Below are 18,120 nucleotides of genomic sequence, written 5' to 3' on the forward strand. Positions count from 1 at the left end.
AGATACATCCACATCTATGGAAGAAGAAGATGCCAGTTCTTCTTTCTGTGAAGATAATGAAATCTCACCTATCGTCTTCTGCCTCTTTTCTTCCTGCAGTTCCCGCTGTGCAGTCGTCTCTTGCTCTAGAAAGTTTTCTTCCCTCCAGGTTCCCGATGAACCAGCGGGAACCTGGAGGGAAGAAAGCGTTGGCATGGGCCACGTCAAGCAGGTTCGCAAACCTGCACATGAGTGCCTCCTCCTCCTCCTTTCTCTGCATCTGGATGTTCTTGTTTGTGTTTTTCTGCAGAAGTTCCCAGTCCTTGTGGAGAGCGAGGATCTTGTCGATGGCATGCTCCTTCCTGGTGGGAATTTTTCCTTTCGCCGATACTCTCAGTATCTTCCAAATCGCTACAGCGCTTGTCTTCAACTCCTGCTTTAGATCAACCTTATAGTGCAAGAAAACACTAAGTACCTGGCCAGCAGAAGGCAGCGTCGAGTCGAGAATCTCCTCAGACTTGTCAGGGAGATAAAATCCGCGATTTATCGCCATTTCTGTGATTTCCAAGCCACGTGACACTGTTCAAGACCGTCAAGTTGAATACATCTCCAGGCTGAGGGACTACCTCAAACTACTGATTCAAGGCTGATAAACCGACCACATCTTTACCTTTCTACTGCTGCTGTCTACATATCTGCAACTTGTGTATTCGACAGGTGAAGCCTACTGTGTAGGCGATACGTTTCACAATAAAGATACCTGACTGTTGCACAAGTTTCTTGCTTTATCTTCTTGTTTCTGCTGTACATCATTATTATACTTACTAGTGTTATCTTCTTATAAAGTGAACAATCTTTAGGGATGACAGTCAGTCGTAGACTAATTACTGTTATGTTGTGTTCAGTATACCAGTGTTGTGCTCAGTATACCAGTGTTGTGTTCAGTATACCAGTGTTGTCTTCAGTAGACCAGTGTTGTGTTCAGTAGACCAGTGTTGTCTTCAGTATACCAGTGTTGTCTTCAGTATACCAGTGTTGTCTTCAGTAGACCAGTGTTGTGTTCAGTAGACCAGTGTTGTCTTCAGTATACCAGTGTTGTGTTCAGTATACTAGTGTTGTGTTCAGTATACCAGTGTTGTGTTCAGTATACCAGCGTTGTGTTCAGTATACCAGTGTTGTGTTCAGTATACCAGTGTTGTGCTCAGTGTACCAGTGTTGTGTTCAGTGTACCAGTGTTGTGTTCAGTATACCAGTGTTGTGTTCAGTATACTAGTGTGTTCAGTATACCAGTGTTGTGTTCAGTATACCAGCGTTGTGTTCAGTATACCAGCGTTGTGTTCAGTATACCAGCGTTGTGTTCAGTATACCAGCGTTGTGTTCAGTATACCAGTGTTGTGTTCAGTATACCAGTGTTGTGTTCAGTATACCAGTGTTGTGTTCAGTATACCAGTGTTGTGTTCAGTGTACCAGTGTTGTGTTCAGTGTACCAGTGTTGTGTTCAGTGTACCAGTGTTGTGTTCAGTATACTAGTGTTGTGTTCAGTATGTCAGTGTTGTGTTCAGTATACCAGTGTTGTGTTCAGTACACCAGTGTTGTGTTCAGTGTACCAGTGTTGTGTTCAGTGTACCAGTGTTGTGTTCAGTATACCAGTGTTGTGTTCAGTATACCAGCGTTGTGTTCAGTATACCAGCGTTGTATTCAGTATAACAGCGTTGTGTTCAGTATACCAGTGTTGTGTTCAGTATACCAGTGTTGTGTTCAGTATACCAGCGTTGTGTTCAGTATACCAGCGTTGTGTTCAGTATACCAGCATTGTGTTCAGTATACCAGTGTTGTGTTCAGTATACCAGTGTTGTGTTCAGTGTACCAGTGTTGTGTTCAGTATACCAGTGTTGTGTTCAGTATACCAGTGTTGTGTTCAGTATACCAGTGTTGTGTTCAGTGTACCAGTGTTGTGTTCAGTATACCAGTGTTGTGTTCAGTGTACCAGTGTTGTGTTCAGTGTACCAGTGTTGTGTTCAGTGTACCAGTGTTGTGTTCAGTGTACCAGTGTTGTGTTCAGTGTACCAGTGTTGTGTTCAGTATACCAGTGTTGTGTTCAGTGTACCAGTGTTGTGTTCAGTGTGCCAGTGTTGTGTTCAGTATACCAGTGTTGTGTTCAGTATACCAGTGTTGTGTTCAGTGTGCCAGTGTTGTGTTCAGTATCAGTATATCGGTTTTGAACCATGACAAAATGCCTTTCTTGGAGGGTCTTGAACACCTTCATGGAGTAAGAAGACGACCTTCATGGAGTAAGAAGACGACCTTCATGGAGTAAGAAGACGACCTTCATGGAGTAAGAAGACGACCTTCATGGAGTAAGAAGACGACCTTCATGGAGTAAGAAAAGGAGCTTCATGGAGTAAGAAGACGACCTTCATGGAGTAAGAAGACGACCTTCATGGAGTAAGAAAAGGAGCTTCATGGAGTAAGAAGACGACCTTCATGGAGTAAGAAGACGACCTTCATGGAGTAAGAAGACGACCTTCATGGAGTAAGAAGACGACCTTCATGGAGTAAGAAGACGACCTTCATGGAGTAAGAAGACGACCTTCATGGAGTAAGAAAAGGACCTCCATGGAGTAAGAAGACGGCCTTCATGGAGTAAGAAGACGACCTTCATGGAGTAAGAAGAGTACCTCCATGGAGTAAGAAGAGTACCTCCATGGAGTAAGAAGAGTACCTCCATGGAGTAAGAAGAGTACCTCCATGGAGTAAGAAGAGTACCTCCATGGAGTAAGAAGAGTACCTCCATGGAGTAAGAAGAGTACCTCCATGGAGTAAGAAGACGACCTTCATGGAGTAAGAAGAGGACCTCCATGGAGTAAGAAGAGTACCTCCATGGAGTAAGAAGAGTACCTCCATGGAGTAAGAAGAGTACCTCCATGGAGTAAGAAGAGTACCTCCATGGAGTAAGAAGAGTACCTCCATGGAGTAAGAAGACGACCTTCATGGAGTAAGAAGAGTACCTCCATGGAGTAAGAAGACGACCTTCATGGAGTAAGAAGAGTACCTCCATGGAGTAAGAAGAGTACCTTCATGGAGTAAGAAGAGTACCTCCATGGAGTAAGAAGACGACCTTCATGGAGTAAGAAGAGTACCTCCATGGAGTAAGAAGAGTACCTCCATGGAGTAAGAAGACTACCTTCATGGAGTAAGAAGAGTACCTTCATGGAGTAAGAAGACTACCTTCATGGAGTAAGAAGAGGACCTCCATGGAGTAAGAAGACGACCTTCATGGAGTAAGAAGAGTACCTCCATGGAGTAAGAAGAGTACCTCCATGGAGTAAGAAGACTACCTTCATGGAGTAAGAAGACTACCTTCATGGAGTAAGAAGAGGACCTCCATGGAGTAAGAAGACGACCTTCATGGAGTAAGAAGAGGACCTCCATGGAGTAAGAAGAGTACCTCCATGGAGTAAGAAGACGACCTTCATGGAGTAAGAAGAGTACCTCCATGGAGTAAGAAGAGTACCTTCATGGAGTAATAAGAGTACCTCCATGGAGTAAGAAGAGTACCTCCATGGAGTAAGAAGACGACCTTCATGGAGTAAGAAGAGTACCTCCATGGAGTAAGAAGAGTACCTCCATGGAGTAAGAAGACGACCTTCATGGAGTAAGAAGAGGACCTCCATGGAGTAAGAAGACGACCTTCATGGAGTAAGAAGAGGACCTCCATGGAGTAAGAAGAGTACCTCCATGGAGTAAGAAGAGTACCTTCATGGAGTAATAAGAGTACCTTCATGGAGTAAGAAGAGGACCTCCATGGAGTAAGAAGACGACCTTCATGGAGTAAGAAGAGTACCTCCATGGAGTAAGAAGAGTACCTCCATGGAGTAAGAAGACTACCTTCATGGAGTAAGAAGAGTACCTCCATGGAGTAAGAAGACGACCTTCATGGAGTAAGAAGAGGACCTCCATGGAGTAAGAAGAGTACCTCCATGGAGTAAGAAGACGACCTTCATGGAGTAAGAAGAGTACCTCCATGGAGTAAGAATGGTAGTGGCAGTAAGAATCATCAACTAAGGTGACACTCGTCTTAATAAAGGAACTTCTCTCACACTTGTCACCTACCACTGCGTCTTACCTTTGCTTAAGTGACACTTTTATTGCTGCCACACTTCCATACTCTCTCTCTCTCTCTCTCTCTCTCTCTCTCTCTCTCTCTCTCTCTCTCTCTCTCTCTCTCTCTCTCTCTCTCTCTCTCTCTCTCTCTCTCTCTCTCTCTCTCTCTCTCTCAGTAATATGCGACCTAGTACAGTCCCTTGCGAACGCAGCTAGTGTGTGTGTGTGTGTGTGTGTGTTGTCTGTACTCACCTATATGTGTTTGTAAGGGTTGAATCTCAGTTCCTGGACCCGCCTCACTGGTGGCCGCTACGGGGTTCACTCTTGGCTTCGAGAGCCTTATCGTACCTCTTCTTATAGCTATGTATGGATCCTGCCACTCTACCGTCCAGCTTGTTCCAGTTCCTAACTACTCTAAGGCTGAATAAATTCATTTAACTCATGGGCGTTTTCAACTTTCAGCATCTCGAAAAATCTGTTTTTGTCCGTTCTTTCAATTCCTCTCAGTATTTTGCACGTCGTTATCATGTCACACCTGGTTCTGCCCTCTAATGTCATTAGGTTGATCTCTTTGAGTCTCTCCTCGTAGGATATACCCCTTAGCTCCTGGTCTAATCTCCTTGCAAACTCCTTATTTTATTCGGGGGGGGGGGAGGCCGGCCGCCTGTCCGGGGATCGAACCCCGGACCCTAGCAGTGAAAGTCGCGCCTCTCACCACTGGGCTACAGTGGAGGGTATCCTTGCTAACCTCTACACTTGCTGCTCTTTCTTGACATGCTTGATCAGGTGTGGGTTCCAAACTTGTGTTGTATACTTCAGCATGGGTCCTGACACGTGCAGTATACAGTGTCATGAATAACAGTCTCGATAAATTAGACACATGTGCAACTCTTGGGTATCTTTATTGAGGAAACGTTTCGCCACACAGTGGCTTCATCAGTCCATACAAAGGAGAATCTTGAAGAACAGGAGGAGAATGAGGTAATCAGTCCCTCAACCTTGAGTCGATGTGGTCAGTCCATCAATCTAGGTTGAGGGACTGATTACCTCATTCTCCTCCTGTTCTTCAAGATTCTCCTTTGTATGGACTGATGAAGCCACTGTGTGGCGAAACGTTTCCTCAATAAAGATACCCAAGAGTTGCACATGTGTCTAATTTATCAACATGTCGGTTCTCTGAACCATTCATCTACAAATAACAGTCTCGTTTAAGTTCCTGACACCCAGTCTTGGATGTGACAGTCGCGCAGTTAATGAGGCACCAATTCGTTAGAACAGGTGCTTCAGTCATATTACCTCAGTATGACTGGGGTCATGGTGACCTACATGACCAACACTCCTGGGGGTCACAGTGACGCACATGACCAAAACATCTGGGGTCACAGTGACCTACATGACCAGCATAACTGGGGTCACAGTGATCTACATGACCAAAACACAACTGGGGTCACAGTGACCTACATGACCAACACATCTGGGGTTACAGTGATCTACATGACCAACACAACTGGGGTCACAGTGACCTACATGACCATAACTGGGGTTACAGTGATCTACATGACCAGCATAACTGGGGTCACAGTGATCTACATGAACAAAACTGGGGTCAGTGACCTACATGACCATAACTAGGGTTACAATGATCTACATGACCAACACAATTGGGGTCACAGTGACCTACATGACCAACACAACTGGGTCACAGTGACTTGACCTCAACATAACTGGGGTCATAGTGACATGCTTAACCTCAACTGGGGTCACAGTGACCTACATGACCAACACAACCGGGGTCACAGTGACCTACATGACCAACACAACCGGGGTCATAGTGACCTTCATGACCAACACAACTGGGGTCATAGTGACCTATATGACCAACACAACCGGTGTCACAGTGACCTACATGACCAACACAACTCGGGTCACGGTGACCTACATGACCACACAACTCGGGTCACAGTGACCTACATGACCAACACAACTCGGTTCACAGTGGCCTACATGATCAACACAACCAAGGTCACAGTGACCTACATGACCAACACAACTGGGGTCAGTGACCTATATAACCAACATAACTCGGGTCACAGTGACCTACATGACCAACAACTGGGGTCACAGTGACCTACATAATCAACACAACCAAGGTCACAGTGACCTACATAACCAACACAACCGGGGTCACAATGACCTATATAACCAACATAACTCGGGTCACAGTGACCTACATGACCAACACAACTGGGGTCACAGTGACCTACATGATCAACACAACCAAGGTCACAGTGACCTACATGACCAACAACTTGTCACAATGACCTACATGACCAACACAACCGGGGTCACAGCGACCTACATGACCAACACAACTTGGGTCACAGTGACCTACATGACCAACACAACTTGTGTCACAGTGACCTACATGACCAACACAACTGGGGTCACAGTGACCTACATGACCAACACAACTGGGGTCACAGTGACCTACATGACCAACAACTTGTGTCACAGTGACCTACATGACCAACACAACCGGGGTCACAGCGACCTACATGACCAACACAACCGGGGTCACAGTGACCTACACGACCAACACAGCCGGAGTCAGTGATTTACATGACCAACACAACTCGGGTCACAGTGGCTACATTGTCCCATTGTGTTGGTGACAGTAGGTGATAGTGAGTACATCATACCCGTACACAATTCCTTTTCAGCCTTAAGCAGTCTCGAGAATGACAGTCCCGCTGATGATGTTGCTTCACACGTCTCTGACGTAGATGACTTTTGGGGATGAAGTGGAACAAACCTTTTCTGATGACAACCCTCCTTGTTGTTTGTGAATGAGATACTTGTGTAACATTTGCAACATCTGTTCCAGGCTGAGGGACTGATTACCTCAAGCTCCTCCTCTTTTTTTCTACCCGTTTTTCTTTGTATTGTACTGATGAAGCCATCTGTAGCGAAATATTTCCTCAGTGAAGATTCCCAGATGTTGTACAAATGTCTCAGTGTTCACACACACGCACGCGCACACACACACACACACACACACACACACACACACACACACACACACACACACACACACACACACACACACACACACACACACACACACACACACAAGAAAAAAACACCTTCAGGCCAGGTATTTATCAACATGGGGCCTTTGATGGTAAGTGTAAATAGTGGCACACAACGAGGTACTCGTCGTCGTCTATATATCCGTCGTCCCCATTTAAGCAAAATAACGGAAATAATTGGTGACAACGTAATGTTATCAACGTTATATTTCCAGCTGGATAGAGACCGTAGAGACTTAGGTCATGATTCTCATAAGTACTTGAGAGACATTATATTTCCTCATGTACAGCCCATCTTCACTGACACATTAAAATTGCTGCTTTTTAAAGACAATTCGTTGAAAACTTGACCGTAGCTTAGGACCCTTCAAGTGAGAGGGCTGATGCTGGTGAAGGGCTTTTGATCCAGTGAATAAGGAGCTCCTCTATCACACTCTTGGATCAAACCTGAATATTTCCCCATTCCCCGGGTTACTGTATGATCCATTAGACACATGTGCAACACTTGGGTATCTTTATTGTGGAAACGTTTCGCCACATAGTGGTTTCTTCAGTCGTATACGGAGAGAATTGGTTGAAGATCAGGAGTTTGAGCCTGGAGTCGATATGATCAGTTCATCAGTCTTGACTGATGGACTGATTATATCATCGACTCCAGGATGAGGGACTGATTTCAGCGATTCCAGGTTAGCTTGAGGGACTGATTACCTCAAACTCCTTCTGATCTTTAACCATTCTTATCTGTATTGGACTGAGGAAGCCACTGGTTGGTGAAACGTTTCCACAGTATCATCCTCACGATTTTAGCGCTTCTTCACAAGCATAACAATGAGGCCACTCATGACTGACTGTTAAGCTCAACATATGTGATATACAGCCCCTGGAGGACGGTACGCAGCCATTTTTGATTCCAGGTGTTGATTTAATTAAGTCCTAAGTTAGGTTAGGTACAGGTACACATAAGTACAATTATCATACCTAGTGTATATAATAACCCAGAAAAGACAGAGTTATTTCCTCTGGGACCCTTGAAATGAAGGCATTAAGGATCTGCTGACCCCCCACCCTCCCCCCTTGAAGGGACAGCAGCCTAACACAGATTCTCCTTGAAGGGATAGTAACCTAGCACCCTCCCTACCTTCTTGAAGGGATAGTAACCTAGCACCCTCCCTACCCTCTTGAACGGATAGTAACCTAGCACCCTCCCTACCTTCTTGAAGGGATAGTAACCTAGCACCCTCCCTACCTTCTTGAAGGGATAGTAACCTAACACCCTCTCTCATTGAAGGGATAGTAACCTAGCACCCTCTCTCATTGAAGGGATAGTAACCTAGCACCCTCTCTCATTGAAGGGATAGTAACCTAGCAGTCCCCCTCCTTGAAGGGACAATAACCTAGCACTCTCCCTACCTCCTTGAAGAGACAGCAACTTAGCACCCTCCCTACCTCCTTGAAGGGACAGTAACCTAGCATCCTCCCTCCCTGAAGGGACAGTAACCTACCACAGTCCTTGGGAGCGTCGGCACCTGGTCTAGCCGGTGTCGGTACTTTCTACTTGTTCATGTACCAGCTGCCTCCTGTGTTTATCTTCGGCCCCACGTGTGCGTGTATGTGCGTGTGTGTATGTGTGGTGACGTCACTAGTAGCAGTAGCAGCATCCTTCTGCTCGGAATATTCCTCTTCTGTAGGCAACTTTCCGAGTCCCCGCTGCCTAGGCACTCCATCTTCAACCATTTTTAGCAGCCCCGGGAAACGTTGCCTAGCGCTTCATTTCACTTATTTTTCTCACTAACTCACTATATTGACAGTGATAAATTGTTGTAAGAGGCATTTGTGTTGTAAGAAATGGGGAAAATGAGAAAAATACGTAATAATGGGGGCAAGCCTAGCGGAGGTGAAAGAGGTGTCTGCGCGCAATTCGTCCCATCAGTTTCCACCACTTCTTTTTTCCCCACCTCTCCCATCCATTTATTCTTCCCTTACACGTACTGTCCTTCATCCACGGGGTTGAATATTAGGTAATGAATGCTCTCCATGTATAACACGAGGAATTTGGGGTGAATTGAGGGTGCTAGAGAGGGGGAAAAACAGTATTGCGTGCGATGGCAATGGCCACAATGACGAGCGCATGCGTGAGAGGAAGAACCTGGACGTCGCAAACGTTGTCACTTCTCAGTGAGGCTCAAACTGCTGTCGAGCCTGGGTGTCTTCCACTGCACATACCACATACGCAACCAGCTCGCTTTCTAATATATACAGAGAGAGAGAGAGGGGCGTTTATCACGCGCCGATTTAAGTTTTTCGAGAGTTGAAAGGTCAGACTTTCGCGGCACTGACGAACCTGTCCCTCATTCAGGGACGGAAACCATGCCAAAAAAGGTGAGATTTAAAAAGTCGATTTTGGTAGACAGACGTCGGGTGTGGTATTGATTATGTGGTGGGAGTCGTGCTGGGGGTAAATGATGGGGTTCTGGTTATTTGTTGGAGGTTCTGAAGTCCTGTGTGGGGACTCTGAGGCCATATGTTTTAAGGTACATGGCTGATATAGTTTGACTTGCCTTGCATGGGCCATTAGGCCTGCTGCAGTGCTCCTTTCTTAGTATTCTTATAAGGTCATGTGTATTGGGGTGGTCATGAGGAATTCTGAAGCCATGTGTGGGGGGTTTGAAACCGTGTGTGGTGAGCGTAATCAAGGGAAAAAGGAATTTCTAAAGTTATCTAATGAGGGTGTTATGGTTTTTTTTTCCAAAGCCATGTGTAAGCTTCGGAAGCCGACACGGAAGAAGTTCTGAAATCATGTGAGGTTCTACAGTCATGCTGGGTTCTGGAGTCTATGTGCTTTGGGGGCAGTGAAGGGTTCTGAATCCATGTGTTGTTTACCTGGAGAGAGTTCCGGGGGTCAACGCCCCCGCGGCCCGGTCTGTGACCAGGCCTCCTGGTGGATCAGAGCCTGATCAACGAGGCTGTTGCTGCTGGCTGCACGCAAACCAACGTACGAGCCACAGCCGGGCTGATCAGGAACTGACTTTAGGTGCTTGTCCAGTGCCAGCTTGAAGACTGCCAGGGGTCTGTTGGTAATCCCCCTTATGTGTGCTGGGAGGCAGTTGAACAGTCTCGGGCCCCTGACACTTATTGTATGGTCTCTTAACGTGCTAGTGACACCCCTGCTTTTCATTGGGGGGATGGTGCATCGTCTGCCAAATCTTTTGCTTTCGTAGTGAGTGATTTTCGTGTGCAAGTTCGGTACTAGTCCCTCTAGGATTTTCCAGGTGTATATAATCATGTATCTCTCCCTCCTGCGTTCCAGGGAATACAGGTTTAGGAACCTCAAGCGCTCCCAGTAATTGAGGTGTTTTATCTCCGTTATGCGCGCCGTGAAAGTTCTCTGTACATTTTCTAGGTCGGCAATTTCACCTGCCTTGAAAGGTGCTGTTAGTGTGCAGCAATATTCCAGCCTAGATAGAACAAGTGACCTGAAGAGTGTCATCATGGGCTTGGCCTCCCTAGTTTTGAAGGTTCTCATTATCCATCCTGTCATTTTTCTAGCAGATGCGATTGATACATGTTATGGTCCTTGAAGGTGAGATCCTCCGACATGATCACTCCCAGGTCTTTGACGTTGGTGTTTCGCTCTATTTTGTGGCCAGAATTTGTTTTGTACTCTGATGAAGATTTAATTTCCTCATGTTTACCATATCTGAGTAATTGAAATTTCTCATCGTTGAACTTCATATTGTTTTCTGCAGCCCACTGAAAGATTTGGTTGATGTCCGCCTGGAGCCTTGCAGTGTCTGCAATGGAAGACACTGTCATGCAGATTCGGGTGTCATCTGCAAAGGAAGACACGGTGCTGTGGCTGACATCCTTGTCTATGTCGGATATGAGGATGAGGAACAAGATGGGAGCGAGTACTGTGCCTTGTGGAACAGAGCTTTTCACCGTAGCTGCCTCGGACTTTACTCTGTTGACGACTACTCTCTGTGTTCTGTTAGTGAGGAAATTATAGATCCATCGACCGACTTTTCCTGTTATTCCTTTAGCACGCATTTTGTGCGCTATTACGCCATGGTCACACTTGTCGAAGGCTTTTGCAAAGTCTGTATATATTACATCTGCATTCTTTTTGTCTTCTAGTGCATTTAGGACCTTGTCGTAGTGATCCAATAGTTGAGACAGACAGGAGCGACCTGTTCTAAACCCATGTTGCCCTGGGTTGTGTAACTGATGGGTTTCTAGATGGGTGGTGATCTTGCTTCTTAGGACCCTTTCAAAGATTTTTATGATATGGGATGTTAGTGCTATTGGTCTGTAGTTCTTTGCTGTTGCTTTACAGCCCCCTTTGTGGAGTGGGGCTATGTCTGTTGTTTTTAGTAACTGTGGGACGACCCCCGTGTCCATGCTCCCTCTCCACAGGATGGAAAAGGCTCGTGATAGGGGCTTCTTGCAGTTCTTGATGAACACAGAGTTCCATGAGTCTGGCCCTGGGGCAGAGTGCATGGGCATGTCATTTATCGCCTGTTCGAAGTCATTTGGCGTCAGGATAACATCGGATAGGCTTGTGTTAATCAAATTTTGTGGCTCATAAAAAATTCATTTTGATCTTCGACTCTGTCTGGTTAGCGGCTTGCTAAAAACTGAGTCATATTGGGACTTGAGTAGCTCACTCATTTCCTTGCTGTCATCTGTGTAGGACCCATCTTGTTTAAGTAGGGGCCCAATACTGGACGTTGTTCTCGATTTTGATTTGGCATAGGAGAAGAAATACTTTGGGTTTCTTTCGATTTCATTTATGGCTTTTAGTTCTTCCCGCGATTCCTGACTCCTAAAGGATTCTTTTAGCTTAAGTTCGATGCTTGCTATTTCTCTGACCAGTGTCTCCCTACGCATTTCAGATATATTGACCTCTTTTAGCCGCTCTGTTATTCTTTTCCGTCGCCTGTAAAGGGAGCGCCTGTCTCTTTCTATTTTACATCTACTCCTCCTTTTTCTTAGAGGAATAAGCCTTGTGCATACATCGAGTGCCACCGAGTTAATCTGTTCTAGGCATAAGTTGGGGTCTGTGTTGCTTAGTATATCTTCCCAGCTTATATCGGTTAGGACTTGGTTTACTTGGTCCCACTTTATGTTTTTGTTATTGAAGTTGAATTTGGTGAATGCTCCCTCGTGACTAGTCTCATTATGTCGGTCTGGGGCTCCACGCATACATGTCTGAACCTCAATTATGTTGTGATCTGAGTATATTGTTTTTGATATGGTGACATTTCTTATGAGATCATCATTGTTAGTGAAGATGAGGTCTAGTGTATTCTCCAGTCTAGTAGGCTCTATTATTTGCTGGTTTAAATTGAATTTTGTGCAGAGATTTAAAAGCTCGTGTGAGTGTGTGTTTTCATCAGAGCTGCCTCCTGGTGTTATTACTGCAACAATATTATTTGCTATATTCCTCCATTTTAGGTGCCTTAAGTTGAAATCCCCCAGGAGCAAGATGTTGGGTGCAGGAGCTGGAAGATTTTCCAGACAGTGGTCAATTTTTAACAGCTGTTCCTGGAATTGCTGGGATGTTGCATCCGGAGGCTTGTAGACTACCACAATGACTAGGTTTTGGTTCTCGACCTTTACTGCTAAAACTTCCACTACATCATTTGAGGCATTAACCAGGCCTCCTGGTGGATCAGAGCCTGATCAACCAGGTAATGAGGGATTTTTTTAGCCATGTGTTGTGGGGGTAATGAAGGGTTCTGAACCCTGTTGTGGAGGGTACTAAGGGGTTCTGAAGCCTTGTGGAGGATGATGAGGGGATTCTGGAACTGTCTTATGGAGGGTAATGAGGGGTTCAGAAGCCTTGTGTTGTGGAAGGTAATGAGGGGTTCTGAAGTCGTGTTGTGGAAGGTAATGAGGGGTTCTGAAGTCTTGTGTTGTGGAAGGTAATGAGGGGTACTGAAGTCGTGTTGTGGAGGGTAATGAGGGGTACTGAAGTCGTGTTGTGGAAGGTAATGAGGGGTTCTGAAGTCTTGTGTTGTGGAAGGTAATGGGTACTGAAGTGTTGTGAAGGGTATTGAGGGGTACTCAAGTCGTGTTGTGGAAGGTAATGAGGGGTTCTGAAGTCTTGTGTTGTGGAAGGTAATGAGGGGTACTGAAGTCGTGTTGTGGAAGGTAATGAGGGGTTCTGAAGTCTTGTGTTGTGGAAGGTAATGAGGGGTACTGAAGTGTTGTGGAGGGTAATGAGGGGTTCTGAAGTCTTGTGTTGTGGAGGGTAATGAGGGGTACTGAAGTCGTGTTGTGGAAGGTAATGAGGGGTACTGAAGTCGTGTTGTGGAGGGTAATGAGGGGTACTGAAGTCGTGTTGTGGAGGGTAATGAGGGGTACTGAAGTCGTGTTGGGGAAGGTAATGAGGGGTACTGAAGTGTTGTGGAAGGTAATGAGGGGTACTGAAGTGTTGTGGAGGGTAATGAGGGGTACTGAAGTCGTGTTGTGGAAGGTAATGAGGGGTACTGAAGTGTTGTGGAAGGTAATGAGGGGTTCTGAAGTCTTGTGGAGGGTAATGAGGGGTACTGAAGTCGTGTTGTGGAAGGTAATGAGAGGTACTGAAGTCGTGTTGTGGAAGGTAATGAGGGGTTCTGAAGTCTTGTGTTGTGGAGGGTAATGAGGGGTACTGAAGTAGTGTTGTGGAAGGTAATGAGAGGTTCTGAAGTCTTGTGTTGTGGAGGGTAATGAGGGGTTCTGAAGTCTTGTGTTGTGGAGGGTAATGAGGGGTACAGAAGTCGTGTTGTGGAAGGTAATGAGGGGTTCTGAAGTCTTGTGTTGTGGAGAGCAGAGAGGGGTTCTGAAGTCATGTGGAGGGTAATGAGGGGTTCTGATGTTATGTGGAAGGTAATGAGGGGTTTTGAAGTTTTGTGTTGTGGTGGTTAATGAGGTGTTCTGAAGTAATGTGTTGTGGAAGGTAATGAGGGGGCTCAGAAGTTTCATGCTGTGGAGGGTAATGAAGGGTTCTGAAGTCATGTGTTGTGGAAGGTAAAGGGTTCTGAAGTCATGTGTTGTGAAAGGTAATGAGTGGTTCTGAAATCTTGTGTTGTGGAGGGTAATGAGGGGTTTTGAAGCCATGTGTAAGGATTTTTTGAAGCTGTGTATGGTAAAAGGATTAAGGTGACCATTAATAGGTGTCTCATTAATAGATGATTGATCCCATTAACTAGTTAACAGGTGTTGGGGCCAGTAAATAGATGCTCCAATCCGTGAAAATGCTGGTACCATATTAACAAGTGCTGAGATCTGTAAATAGGGGCCAGGACCTGTGAACAGGTGGATGGAACTGGCACATCTGCATGTGAATCAGCAAATCGTCTGGGATTGGTTGCTGGTTTGGATTTTTTCAGTTCAGGTGACTTAGATCTTAAATCTCCTTTGAGCTTTGCCATGTTTTGAAAAGTGCACAATAGGGCAGTTAAAGTCAGAATTGTATATAAAAGATGAATGTTATCATGAAATTATATTATGGGTTAATTAAAAAAAGTCAGTTTCAAAAAATCGAGTTTCAACTCGACCCTTGATCGATATTTTAACATACAAAAAATATGTGGACCCCACCAGTATCAATTATATCTTATGCAAATGCTTATATTAGGAGATATTAGCTAATACATTTTATTTTGGCTAGGAAGCACAATAACCAACCATTGGTTGGTTATTGTTGGTTATTATTGTGCTAGGAAGTACAATAACCAACCATTGGTTGGTTATTATTGGTTATTATTGTGCTAGGAAGCACAATAACCAACCAATGACACGGCTGACCAATCATTCATTAGTCATCTTATGCCAGGTCATTCACAGGCAACAAATAAACCCACTATTTCAACGTTTACCGATGGCATAATAATTTTTCTCGTAATTCATGTATATTTATTGTTTATGACAATTCGACATAATTTTGCACACTGCAGTGTGAGTACCACTGAGCAATAATTATTAGGTTAGGTTACATTTACTGGTATACGAACTTAATATAACGTAGCCAGGCCAAACTAATATAATCAAGTCTAACCAAAATCATTCAAATGCTAATTCTAATACATTCTACCTGACAATATTAACCGTTGGATGGCCCTTCAAGTGTTACTTTCTAGTCAAAATAGAGGTATTATTTTTGCTAATACCTTGTACAATATGTATTTGCACAAAAATAACTGTTGATGCCGGGGTCCACAGGGGTTATTTGTATGTCCAAACATAGAGAAAGGGGCTTAGTTCACTCAAGGACCTAAACTCAACATTGAACAAAATTTAATACGTAGATGTCTTAGTAAATAAGAAAAATAATAGTTATCTGAAAGAAATTATCCCAGGCAGTCGTTGCTAGAAATGTTATTTTTTATAGTGATTGATAGGATTATTATTATATTACTATTACTTTTTGATGATTATAATTATGGGGGAGCGCTAAACCCGTAGGAATTATGCAGCGCCTGAAGGGGGCGATCGAAGGTATTCAGGCTCAATTCAGGCAACTGGAGCACAGATTTAATTCCTTGATCAAGATCCCCTCACCAGTGTCAAGGAACCTCTCTTGAGGGGTAAATGATTGGAACATGTGATTGCATGGCTAAAAGTTTCTGCAGTCCTGTTCCTTCCATTGCAACCTATATTTTACATCAGTGAAACTTCGATTTGTTAAGTTGCTCACAGTGCTGGAAATTCTTTCAACAGTTGCATTAGGTATAGGGAGTGTCTGCATAGTTCATGCAACCAAGGACTCATGGCAGAATCATCTGTTTCCTGTTGCATCTGTCCTTGTGCACCTTAAGCCAGAAAGATTCATAATCATAATGATGTTGGTGTTGTTAAGGGCGACCAAAGCTTACGCTTATTGAGCCTTGCTTCCCTGGAGTTAGGGAAGAGCATGTTACCCAGACCTGGGCAGAAATTAAAAAAAAAAAGCTTTCCCAGGAAAGAGAAACGGGAACAGTAAGTACCCAGTTAGGTCAGATGGATTACCTTGGGTATAGTCCGGCATAACCAGACATCTATCCACCTCAACACGAGGCTTTCCCGTTTCCTAGAATATATGACGGTCTGACCAGTTGCCCAACAGTGGACAGTGTATGGTGAGGACAAACGTCCCAGGGAAAGAAAATGAGGAAAATTCGACACTGGTGCTCAAGGCAGGGGATAAAGGGAGACGTCCGCACTCCAATGCTGGTACAGAGGTCCATAAAAATAATGGAGCACTGCAGTAACCCTACTGGCCCATGCTAGGTATCTGCTTGTGTCCTCTTGTTAGGCTTGTCCACTCTAGGTGAGGGGCTCTTGATCTAGGGAATTGGATCTGTGCTCCAGTTCTCTGAATTGAGCCTGAATACCTCCCATAAATAACAAAAAGGCACAATACCGTGACTGGAACGATACACAAATAACCCGCACATAAAAGAGAGAAGCTTACGACGACGTTTCGGTCCGACTTGGACCATTGACAAAGTCACACTAACAGAGGTGGAGCAGGACGGCTATATATAGGCAGGAAGAGGTGGAGGTAGTAGTAGTAGTAGTAGTAGTACAAGAATTGTATATAATATCGACAGGATGAAATGACACATGCACAACACCCGGGCATCCCCACCGTAGACGTTTCGCCATCCAGCCAGCCACTGGATGGCGAAACGTCCACAATAAAGACAACCAGACGCCGCACATGTGTCTTAATTTCATCAGTAGTTGTAGTAGAAGAAGAAGAGGTAGTAGTAGTGGTAGTGGTAGAAGTGGGAAATAAGGAAGACGAGCAAGTCAAATACAAAGGAAGGGGGGCACTGCAAGAGAGCTAGAAACCCACAGAGGGAGAGCAAGCGCACCGAGGTGCGTGAAAGGGGAAGTGGTGAAATAAAATAAAGAAGGAACAGAAACACGAGACAGGAGAGAGAAAGACAACCCAGAGGAGAAAAGGAGAGAGGAAAGGGGAAGAGGAAGAAGAAAAAGAAGAAGAAGAAGAAAAAATGAGGATTCAGGTTAAGTCACGGGTGTTCTGAAGTTTGGAGCATTTTACAATGTAGTGGGAGAGGAAGGCATCTACAGAGACGAAGCCAGGGCTAAGGTTCATACAAGGAAAGTAGGGAGCACAAAAATAGTGTTTGGCTTGCCGACACTAACAATGCTCTTTTCTGTCACGTCAGAGATCATAGCCATCCTATTGACTGGTCTTCTGCTAAAACTGTCTTCCCTACTTCCAACTCGAACAGTCGCCGTTTAGTTGAATCCTCTCTTATACACAACTTTCCTTGTATGAACCTTAGCCCTGGCTTCGTCTCTGTAGATGCCTTCCTCTCCCACTACATTGTAAAATGCTCCAAACTTCAGAACACCCGTGACTTAACCTGAATCCTCATTTCTTCTTCTTCTTCTTTTTCTTCTTCCTCTTCCCCTTTCCTCTCTCCTTTTCTCCTCTGGGTTGTCTTTCTCTCTCCTGTCTCGTGTTTCTGTTCCTTCTTCATTTATTTTATTTCACCACTTCCCCTTTCACGCACCTCGGTGCGCTTTCTCTCCCTCTGTGGGTTTCTAGCTCTCTTGCAGTGCTCCCCTTCCTTTGTATTTGACTGGCTCGTCTTCCTTATTTCCCACTTCTACCACTACCACTACTACTACCTCTTCTTCTTCTACTACAACTACTGATGAAATTAAGACACATGTGCGGCGTCTGGTTGTCTTTGTTGTGGACGTTTCGCCATCCAGTGGCTGGCTGGATGGCGAAACGTCTACGGTGGGGATGCCCGGGTGTTGTGCATGTGTCATTTCATCCTGTCGGTATTATATACAATTCTTGTACTACTACTACTACTACTACTACTACTACTACTACTACTACTATTACCTCCACCTCTTCCTGCCTATATATAGGAGGTAAAGTTCTAGCATGGATTGAGGCATGGCTTACCAATAGAAAGCAGAGAGTTACCATTAATGG

The 18,120-nt window shown here is 44.8% G+C and overlaps 1 protein-coding gene across 2 annotated transcripts in view; it reads left to right on the forward strand.

The window, feature by feature from the left end:
• The first annotated feature begins 9,359 nt into the window (after positions 1–9,359).
• Positions 9,360–18,120, forward strand: part of LOC128694231 (sodium-dependent proline transporter-like) — a 58,504-nt gene continuing 49,743 nt past the window's right edge. Inside the window, exon 1 of one of the 2 annotated variants that reach the window (XM_070081223.1) lies at positions 9,360–9,551. In XM_070081223.1, coding sequence (XP_069937324.1) covers positions 9,540–9,551 — 12 coding nt within the window. In that variant the 5' untranslated portion in view covers positions 9,360–9,539. The remainder of the gene's footprint in view (positions 9,552–18,120) is intronic. The other variant, XM_070081221.1, reaches the window with a different exon arrangement.

This window comes from Cherax quadricarinatus, unplaced genomic scaffold (assembly GCF_038502225.1).
Source record: "Cherax quadricarinatus isolate ZL_2023a unplaced genomic scaffold, ASM3850222v1 Contig1995, whole genome shotgun sequence".
In the NCBI taxonomy this organism is placed as follows: domain Eukaryota; kingdom Metazoa; phylum Arthropoda; class Malacostraca; order Decapoda; family Parastacidae; genus Cherax; species Cherax quadricarinatus.